Source organism: Acartia tonsa, chromosome 12 (assembly GCF_053477335.1).
Source record: "Acartia tonsa isolate MP-2025a chromosome 12, ASM5347733v1, whole genome shotgun sequence".
NCBI classification, from domain to species: domain Eukaryota; kingdom Metazoa; phylum Arthropoda; class Copepoda; order Calanoida; family Acartiidae; genus Acartia; species Acartia tonsa.
The window spans coordinates 44,596,784-44,607,902 of NC_137271.1; the positions used below are offsets into that span (position 1 = coordinate 44,596,784).

At 32.3% G+C, this 11,119-nt stretch overlaps 2 protein-coding genes across 2 annotated transcripts; one reads left to right on the forward strand and one right to left on the reverse strand.

Moving 5' to 3' along the window:
* Positions 1 to 297: 297 nt before the first annotated feature.
* On the reverse strand, positions 298 to 11,119 carry LOC145333371 (uncharacterized). The gene is made up of 7 exons (XM_080178488.1): positions 11,009 to 11,119; positions 8,514 to 8,583; positions 7,115 to 7,154; positions 6,512 to 6,615; positions 4,690 to 4,810; positions 623 to 683; positions 298 to 322 (listed from the first exon to the last, which is right to left on the reverse strand). Exons 1-7 carry the CDS (start codon positions 11,029 to 11,031, stop codon positions 298 to 300), a joined length of 444 nt encoding a protein of 147 aa, XP_080034614.1. The 5' UTR covers positions 11,032 to 11,119.
* LOC145334056 (uncharacterized) lies at positions 1,442 to 3,799 on the forward strand. Its single transcript, XM_080179338.1, has 4 exons — positions 1,442 to 1,699; positions 2,282 to 2,401; positions 3,089 to 3,146; positions 3,617 to 3,799. Exons 1-4 carry the CDS (start codon positions 1,639 to 1,641, stop codon positions 3,708 to 3,710), a joined length of 333 nt encoding a protein of 110 aa, XP_080035464.1. The 5' UTR covers positions 1,442 to 1,638; the 3' UTR covers positions 3,711 to 3,799.

Sequence of the window (11,119 nt, forward strand, 5' to 3'; positions counted from 1 at the left end):
TAGATAGATAGATAGATAGATAGATAGATAGATAGATAGATAGATAGATAGATAGATAGATAGATAGATAGATAGATAGATAGATGGATAGATAGATAGATAGATAGATAGATAGATAGATAGATAGATAGATAGATAGATAGATAGATAGATAGATAGATAGATAGATAGATAGATAGATAGATAGATAGATAGATAGATAGATAGATAGATAGATAGATAGATAGATAGATAGATAGATAGATAGATAGATAGATAGATAGATAGATAGATAGATAGATAGATAGAGGGTATGCATTATCCGCTATTATTATTATAACCGCTATGAATACAATATGCATTAACACAGGCCTCGCAGATTGAAAATGCACATTCTATACCTAAATCACTAATGATGTACTGACAAGTCAAGTTTTAAGTCAGTTGATACATTTTACCACGTAACTCCCTAACTATACGTAGCACAGGAATCGCTTTTATATTTCAAAAAACTAGAGTTCATAGCAGTTCTAACGGTATGTATGACGTATGCATAACGTTTTGTTACTATTAACACAAGCCGCTCAATTTGAATTTTATAAAGGCCTGCATTATTTTGCACAAACTTTAGATAGATAGATACCTTAAGGTTCCATTACTTTGCATTGAAAATGTCTTCTTTACTCTTCTAGTAAAATGCGTCCCTAAAAAGAAAAACAATGAAGACATCAAAAATAGTTAGCGCAACTCTTCAAGGTCTTTTTAAAGTGAAGCTTTTCAATAATTAGGACCAACGTAACGGATAGCTTATATCGTTATTTTTGGCATACTAGTGTCTGTAAGTTTTTTTTATATGTTTGCATTATAGATTTGTCTTGTCGATATCAAATATATGATGATTACTGTAACATTTTGGTACACTTTGGAAAGTGTACCAACTATATAATGGTTACAGTACGTCCCTTTTTAAATGTTGATTATGGAATAAAGTTTCCTGATACAACAATATGCAATATTATAAAAGAAGCATCGCTATAATCAAATTCTAAAATTGAAGGTATTTCTCTAAGCAAAATCTTGTTTATTAGCAATTTTGCGACAAATCTAGTTTTAGAATTGTTTAGAATTAACTTGTAGTATTCTTTTATTAAATTCTTCACTTTTGTGTACGTTGTCATTTAACTGTTAGGGTAAGATAATTGTAAAGGAGAACCATATCAGTTCAGCGGTTACCCACTATCCCCTCGAGACAAATAGACCTCCTGTTACTTTATTATAAGGATTACTTTTTGAGCTTCCTTTTTTGTAATGTTGTCATTTATTAGATATTTCTTTAGCTATTTTGTCTTTGTTTGCCCCCACCATTAAAATAATCATATTGCGCCCTGACTAATAAAATTTTTGTACTTATTAACTTATACAATTTATTCAAAAAAAGAAATAAAAAAGCTTTGTCGCAAATTTTTTATAAAAATTAAAAAGAAAAATTATACATTAATTTTTTTAAATTTATTCATTTTCTTATTTTCTGTACATTTTCAAGAAAAAAATAAACCGGTTTTCGATTTTTCTGGATTTTTAAGTTAGTATTTCTTTAGCTGTCTTTGGTAATGGACTTAATATTACCGTATTTTAATTTCTATATAAGTGAATCATAAAATGAAATTGTTCGTTGTTTTTCTCCTTGCGGCATTTGTTGGAATTGCTAACTGTTGTATAGGTATATTTTTTTGGACCAAGGAAAGAAAACGAAGTAAGGGGTTCCGTCGTATTTTCACAGTAGCTTTTTCCTATTTCTATCCCCTGCTGGGAGCTCGAACCCAGCAGGACGAATATTCTAACCTAACCTAAAATAACCTGTCAAAGTTACTGAGAAAATACGAAACCCGCTACTTTGTTTTCTTTCCATGATTTTTTTTTATATCTTAGCTTTTGTATAATTATGTTGGGTTGTCTGTAGTATTATTCTATGTTCTCGACTACTATGTATTAAAATCAATTAATTTTTCATATCTGCATAAAGTTTTCGTGAATTTGTATGAAAAATCCTATCCTATCTTTTGACTACACATGCTTTATGGCTCAAGTTTATCATACTTTTTTTGTTTTTTTCCTATTTAATGGTTTTAAAATTTATTATAAGGAGTTTTAAGGATTTTATTATAGATACTTTGCTTATAACATTGTACTTTGTTGTCCAAGGAATCAGTATTCCTAAAATCAGATCAATCGGATAATTTTATCATATAAAAAGAGAAGTGGCTGAGCAGTTAGCCGTTACTTTTTAAAATTTTTGTTGCAGGTTCTGGTTGCATCCATGACCGGAAAGAGAACAGGTTCTACTGGTTCTCCAACCGTGCCAGCTCTGAGATTGAGAATGTCAAGGAACAAGGTGGACCTGTTGCTTACTGCACTAGCTTGGGTAACTACCTATCCTTGTAATAAAGTAACAGGATCTGTGTTTATCTGTGTGTCTGTCTATACCAAAGGATCTCGCTAACTGCTGAACCTTTTTGGTTCTCCTTTACAATATATCTTCTCATATGTCCTATGAGTTTAGTTTTTTGGGGGGAAAAGTACCACCACTCTCCCAATAGAAATCGTCCCTAGAGAAAATGCTTTAAAAGTGACGTGACGCGGCACCACTATTAGACTTTATGTACTAATTTCTTTTTTTCTTTTTAAAACTAAAATTCAATTGGGTGGAGGGAGGGTCGATTTCGCCTTGTTATAAACGAACTGGACAATAAATGAGGACCATATCAGTGACCTAAATGAACAACAGGTTTTCCCTTGTCAATATATCCACGTATTTTGATTTCATTTGTTTCCAATAAAAAATTTTTAGGTCATGGAAAGAAAACGAAGATGCTGATTTCATCGTATTTTCATAGTAGCTTTTGAAATGTTATTTTAGGTTAGGTTAGGTTAAGTAAATGTTAATGGTTTCCGAGCAGGGTTAGAAAATATATCCCGCAGGGCTAGAGCACCCCCCCCGCCCCCCCCCCCTCGCAGGGTCAAGAAATAGAAGAAAAGCTACTGTGAAAATACGACTAAACCTAGAACTTCGTTTTCTTTCCATGATCCAAATCTTTTTGTTAAATTTCAGGTCTGCATGTGACCAGCCCAGGATCTACCCTGTACATGAGAGCACAAGAACTTGAAGCGTAAGTTTATTTCCAGTATGGCTTAATAAATCGATAAATATCCGCTGGAATAGAACCGGTTCTCAGCCATACTGAAAAATCATGTATAGTATTAGCCCGTACTTTGGAATCATCGGGGCAAACAAAACTGGTTTTATTTTTATAATTTTTACTTTTAATATCCGCGGAACGCTGTCACACGTAGGAACAATCCGGACTATTTATTGGTTAGAAAGTGCAATAATTTTTATATTTCTTTCATATAATGATTTAGCTATAAATAGTTAATTTTCTTAGGATACATCTTTGCTTTATCTGTATATTATTACTTGAATGCACCAGATTTAATGTACTCTGATAAAGTGATGCTCGCAGCTGGCTAAATTAACAATACCTTAAATCCAAGCCCATTATAACTTAAGGATCTGTTGCTATATTAGTTAGAAGATAATTATCTTATATTGACACAATGTTTTTTTTTTATCTTGTAGAGTTCTAACCCCACCTGGTGTATCCGCGGGGGGAGAAAACCCTACCACCCTCTGGCCCAACAAGATCATCTGTCATGAAATGATTTGGAATTAGGAAGATGTTTATATAGAGTAGCTGCGCTATGAACTATTAATTTACTAAATTTTTTATGTTTTACATCAGACTAAATAAAATATGAAATCTTATTTTGATATTCAGTTCAGACAGCAAGCGTATTCTTTAAAGCTTAGATTCTCCTAACATATTCTATTACTTTATAAATTTCAGCAGTTCTATTATCCTTGTAATAAAGTAAGAGGATGCGTGTTTGTCTGTGTGTCTGTCTGTACCGAAGGATCTCACTAACCGCTGAACCGATCGGGTTCTCCTTAACAGGTTAGTTTCTCATAATTCCTGGAAAGGTTTATAACTATTTTGGGAGAGGGTACCACGACCCTCCTAAGAGAAATCGCTCCTATTATTAAACGCGTTGTTAGGTTGTACATGTACAATATGTTTGTTTCTCGGACTTTCTGATTTGTAAGGTTTGAGTTTAAAGACAGATGTTATCATCTTCGTTTTTTAAAAACTAAGCTTTTTTATTATTAGGGTTTGTCCGACCGTCCGGAACGGATAGCTTTTTTCGTTAATTTAGGCATGTTAGAACTGTCATATCAATTTCCAACATTGCATGGTGGTTACTGTAGCAGTTAGGTACGAGTTAAACAACGCAGCAACTCTAAGTCCATTTTAAACATGACTATTTTTAACTTTTAAAAAAAATAAGTTTTATATGATATAATTATCTGATTGATTTGATTTTTGGAATACTGATTCATAGAAAAACAAAGTACAATAATCTAAGCGAATCTTCTCTTATCAAATCTAGTTTTTCAACAAATTTACTTACGTTTTTGTTTCGATTTTTTAAAATTTATTGTCTGATTATTAAGTTTTGACACTCTACAAGTGTTAATGATCGTTTGTCCTACCGTTTCAAAGCTTCGCTTTTATAGATGTTATCATCCTTGTTTTATAACTTTGTTTAGGTTAGCTTAGTTTGAAATCGAAAGTAAAACACATATTCACTTACCTAATTTGTTAAAATAAGTTGAATTAAGGCCTTCATCATAAAGGCAGTTTCCCAGGGAATAGAATAGATACACAGGTCCAGTTAATATCAGCAGTGGTAGCAACACACCATTTATTGTATTCTAAAATAATATAGGGATGAATTCAGCTCAAAAATCGCGAAAGAAAGTGTCCTAACTTTTGTGATTTTTTAATCCTTTCGTGACGAGCTCCAAAAGTTTAAAGTTTAGATTCAACAGGGTTCAACAAAGGCGTTGTTACAAAAGACCTACTCTACAAAAGACCTACTCTACAAAAGACCTACCCTACAAAAGACCTACCCCTACAAAAGACCTACTCTACAAAAGACCTACCCCTACAAAAGACCTACTCGTCGGTTCTTCAAAAGCCCAACGCCTACAAAAGACCTATTCTACAAAAATCCAACGCCTACAAAAGACCTACTCTACAAAAAATCGTAATGCTAGAAGGTCATGGCCGCAGAGCTCGGCCCCCTGGCCTGCCTAGCCGCGGGCGCTCGGCCCCCTTGCCTATAACCTAACCTAACCTAACTTATATGTAATAATGTATGAATGTTTATTGTACATTAACTTAATTATATTTTAGAATTTCGTTGATTTATAAAAAGTGGTTGGTAGATTTTTTTCAAATTTTAATATTTTTTTTTACAATATTTAGGTAAGGTTAGGTTAGGTTATAGGCAAGGGGGCCGAGCGCCCGTGGTTAGGCAGGCCAGGGGGCCGAGCGCTGAGGCCATGTATTGATTATGTATTACTTTATTAATAAATTTAATGTTTATATAACAATATATATTCGTAGGTCTTTTGTAGAGTAGGTCTTATGTAGGGGTAGGTATTTTGTAGAGTAGGTCTTATGTAGGGGTAGGTATTTTGTAGAGTAGGTCTTATGTAGGGGTAGGTCTTTTGTAGAGTAGACCGTTTGTAGGGGTAGGTCTTTTGTAGCAACGCCTTAACAAAATAGATTTTTTTCAATAATTAACAGAATTAAAAAAGTAAGGTGTCAAATTAAAGATCTTACTATTTTTATTCATGATCGAAATTTCTTTTTTTTGTTTTAGTATTAAAACAAACTTAATTTTAAAAAAGACCTAAATTATTTTTAAAATAAGAGGTCTACAAAAAACAGATTTCATATATAAATTCTATGGATCATTTTACATCTACTACTAAAAGCAACGACTAGCTATTTTTGAAAAAAAATCACAAAAGTTAGGAGACGTTCTGTTCATGGATTTATATATATTACCCTGGTAAAATCAGGATTTAGTAGCAACACTCAAAGAATGTAAAATAAACTGGTGCTTAATGTTTTATAAGAATGTTACCTTATTCTTTGGCTCAAAAACTTAAAATTTTAAATTTTCAATATGATTTTTAAAGACTAGGAGTATCGTAACTTTTCAACAATTTTAATCTGCAGATGGCGTAATTTTGGTTATTCTTTGCAGTGAAGCTTCTTATAGTTCTAAGAAAGGTTTATTGAAATCTTGGAGGAGGGGACCAACCTGGGATAAATTGCTTTGGAAAAAAGGGGTAGTAGCACGAAATCCATATAAAATTTAATGTAGTGAACCAACTATTTATTTCTGTTTAATTCTTGTGATATATGCAATTTACATAGCTGGCTTATTTTCGCAAGAACAACATCATGACTAATTTAATGATGTCTAATTGTGAATCTATTTATTTATTATAATACAAAATCATTTTTGTTTTTTGGTATACTTATAACTTATGCTTTAAATAAATTTTCTAAAATGCACTTCATGCAACTATCCCTTTTGTTTAATTTTACTGTGCTACCTGTATTATTTGGAAGAATTTTGAGCAACATGATTGGTTTTGTTCTTGTTTATAATTGATTAAATTTTGTGATGAACTTGAGGATAAAGAACTGTTCACAAATTCTGAAACAATATTAGTTATTAATTGAAATAAAGAAATATAGGGGGCAGGGGTATATTAACGAGCTGACTTTTGATTTGGTCTTTAAATATAGACCAATAGCGTCCAAAATATTAATACAAAGACACTAAAATGAGCAGAAAGCTATTTCTTAGCAATATGGGTTATGCAAAACGGTCAAAATGCGTAGATGTTTCTTATAACGTATCATAGAATGATTACTATATATCCTTAAATATAAAGTAAAAGAGTTTTTTGCAGGGAAGCTTTCTGAATGTCTAGGGTGTGTTATAAGCTAATTTCCTGACTTGCATCGACTACCTCTAGAGGCTAGTAGCGAAAGGGAAGAACGGGTTGCATATTAATTTAATTTTCATTGTCCTCTCCCTTTTAGAAAATTTAAAAATATGAAAGTGCATTCAATCTTTATCAGACCAAAGAAAAAGAACTTTATATTCTAAAATTTTTCGTTTAAATGTAACTAAAATATGATGAAAGTACCTTTATCGTCATTTTTCTTGATTGAGAGATCTTCTTTAAACTAAAATGAAAAATGTTATTGGTTGAAATTTACATTTCTGGCTAATGGATAGATTTTTCAGAAAGGTGGGGGGGGGGGGGGGGGGTAGGTTGTGCTAAAATTCCGTAAAGGTGTGAGTTTTAAGGCTTAAAAACAGTAGTAGAACGACAAAATTTATGTTAAGTTCAAAATAATAAATTTGTCCATAGTTCTTTTCAATAAGGAATACACATATTTAGTGAATATTATCGTTCTTCTACTGTTTTTAAGCCTTAAAACTCATAATTTAACGGAATTTATCACAACCTACGTCCTCTTTGAGGATGTTTAAATCGTTCAATGGATTTTCAACGTTACATTGGGATTCCTGTGCCCAACATGGCAATTTGAGGGAGAACGCAATAGCAAAATCCATTATTATTTAATACCTATATTTGCGACATTGTTTGTTTAGTAGAATTTTGCAAATTTTAACATTTACAAAACGGCCTGCTTAATTGCTTCAAGATCCATGCCAGATCTATATAGATAGAAAATAAATGTCTACAAATGAGCTCAAGTTTTCCAAACAACAAGTCTTAAAAACTTGTCCCTATGTAAAAGTAACAGGATGTATATCAGTCTTGTGTGTACCCAAGGATCTTGCTAACCGATGTGGTTCTCCTATACCAGTTAGCTTCTAATTGGTCCTAGGAAGGTTAATAACTATTTTGTGGAAAGTACCACCACCCTCCCAGGAGAAATCAGTCCTAGAAAAAATGACTCTTGAAATTTTTTCCCCTTCTTTTAAATGCTAAAATTGAATACAAAGGGGGGTTATTTTTTGGGGGAAATGTGATTTTCTCTGCTACTATTCTAGTTAGGCGGTTTTTCTAATAAATTTATTATTGATTTACGTCACTTTGTCTGTATTTCATCCATGATTAGTTGTGCTTCGCTACTTATGGATGTTGTCAATCTTATTTCCCCTTGTTTTCTTTAAGGTTGTTATCAAATACATAATTGTAAAGGCTATCAAAAGCTTTGTTGATATCAAACTGTAGTTTATTAATTCATTTTTTGGTATCATATTTAAAGAATAAAAACTTAAACTGTAACAACAACATTGATTAATGTCTTTTATACTTAGGTTGTGTTATTGAGCCGAAACTCCCCAATTTCAATTTTAGACTTAAAAAGAAAAAGAAAAATATTGAGGGGGGAAGGGGGGGTTCCAAGGATTGCTCTTGAGAGGGTGAAGGCATTCTGCTTAAAATAGTTCCCAGGACCTATGATAAGCTAAATTGTACAGGAGAACCATATCTGTACAACAGCGTTTAGCACAAACACACATACATCCTGTTACTTTCATATAAGCTGCGCATATAGCATAATCTTTACCCTATCTCTGATAATTGGTTTCACCGTAACAGTTGGTTTTCTGATTACAAATATAACTGGGCTTGGAGACCTAAATAAAACAAGGATGACAACATTAATAAAAAACATAATTCTCATTAAAAATTTAAAATGTTAATCTGTTGTAATTTGAAAAATTACTATCTAGAACGATGAAAGGACAATTCAATCCTATACAATTTAGTTGACATAATTGCTTTGTAATTTTACTCTAGCGGCTATGCCCCTAGAGGCCTCTAGGGACACGTAAAATTGTTTCTTTAAAATCAATTTTAAAATTTATTTATCAAAAATATTTTTTCGCCGCTCGATGGTGCTAATTATGTTTACAGCTAATTGAAAAATGTTCGCAGGGCGGCGTTTTTTAATTTTGTCAATTTCTCTGGGAAGGGTGGTGGTACCCTCCCCCAAAATAGTTAAAAACATTCCCAGGACCAATTAGAGGCTACCCTGTTAAGGAGAACCCGATCGGTGCAGTGATTAGCGAGATCCTTTGGTACAAACAAACAAACATCCTGTTACTTTATTATAATGATTACGGACAATCACTATACAGTATACAGAATACACTAATTATATAAAAGCTACCCGATTAAAAAGTTTAATATATTTTAAAGCATTAATTTGCTTTTTAAAGAAACCAAAAAAATATAATTTATATGAAGAAATAAATCACTTGGTTTTGTTCTAATGATTAGATTAATTTATCAGGGATCTAAAGGGATAAGACAATGGCCGATAAACTGATGATACACAAAATTACACCTCTTGTAGAATAATTAGTGGTGGAAACGTTTGGACACTGGACTTAATGAAGAAACAAATCAAAATTACATTAAAAGTCCCCAAAGTTGTGGCGCCATCGAATAAGAAAAAGTTATAAAACTTTGGAGACCAATGTCCCCTCCCTCTCTCGTTTTTACGTTGAATCAGGGCCAATTATATTTAAAAGTAACGCAACTTTTGCTATTGAAAAAAAAAATATTTTTAGTAAAAAATAGTAGACTATGATACAGTAAAATATAAGTTTTGTTCGACAATACAACAAAAATAGAGCCATCTAAACCAAAGAAAACTTTGGGTAGCTTTTGTAAGTTTAATACGTGAAAAATGTATGTCATTATTGTTTGTAAAAACAGTCTATGAATAGGGAAATTACATATCTAATGTTGATGACAAACATAACTTATAGATCAGCTGCGCTACTTAAAATGATAAATGACGGTCAGCTGAATTTGAGTTGCCGAATGTTTACAAAGTTTTCTCGGTGTTTCCTCGTCCTATCTCAATATTTGCTACCAGCTGAAGAAGCTTTAAACTTCCCCCAAAAAAAAAAAAATTGAAAAATTTAAATTTAGATTTAATGTACACAATCGGCGACTCAAATTCAGTTGACCTTAATGACCCCCAAAATTCCAATTTCCCTCATTTGAAAACCAAGGCAAAACAATATCATTAAATTTTCAAGCACTAAAGCACAATTGATATGTTATTATTTGGCACCACCGAATTTTCATGTACTCTGAAAAAGTAACACTTGCAGCTGGCTAAAATAACGATACCCACTTTACCTAATCCCCTCCAAACCTACTGGATGAACCAGCTGCCCAATAAATGAAGACCATATCAGGAAAGCTAAATTGACGACATTTTCCCTTGTCAATATATTCTGTCAAAGGTATGAAACATTGTAATGTAAATATCATATATAAAGTTTAAATACAAATGTTAAACACTTTTTATAATTCAAAATTAGATGTCCAAACATTTCCTCCAATTGCATTTATTAACAAAAGGGATAATTTATTTTTGGCTTATCCATAGCAAAGCTACTTTGAAAGGCACGTTTATCAGACAGCACTGTCCTGAAAGGAAAGGGACATTGCACTTATAATCATACTACTACCCAAACACAATCTCGAGAAAGACCAAATTGCTGCAAAATTGTGTCAAACATGATTAAGTGACGTCATAAAATAAGGGAGATGAGAGAAGAAGTGGGAAAGAAAACCCCAGAAAAAGAGATGGATAATCCCTCATTTTTATGACACAATTTTGCAGCATTTTGGTCTTTGTCACAATCTCCAATTAGTTGGCTCAAAAACTTTCGGTGCTTTTATTAAATCTTAATTGGATGTAGTTTAAGCCCTGTGATGGTTTTAGGCTTTTTGTCTGTCCCGTTTGTACGCTTTTTCTACAACATTTCAATATGCTTGTCAAACACTTCGCTTATCGTATTGTTTTATAGACAGCTTTCCGCAGATGAAAAATTATAAGATTAGATCCACTTTGGTAGTCCTTAAGGGCCAAAGGCCGGGGCTAACAAAACTTGTATTAATTTCATGATTTTTATTTTAATATTTGTGAAAAATTGTTTGTCATTTGATGCAATACATGATTTTTCATTATGACTGAGAACTTGTTCTAATACAGCGGATAATAATCAGTATCGAGGCCATACCGAAACAAAATATTACCTGGATAAATCTTCACTGTACATTATTAAAAACAAAACATTTTTTTTTCAAACCAGTCCCAAATTTATTCAATTGGGACTACATTATTTCTTTAAACCATTTTTAACCTCT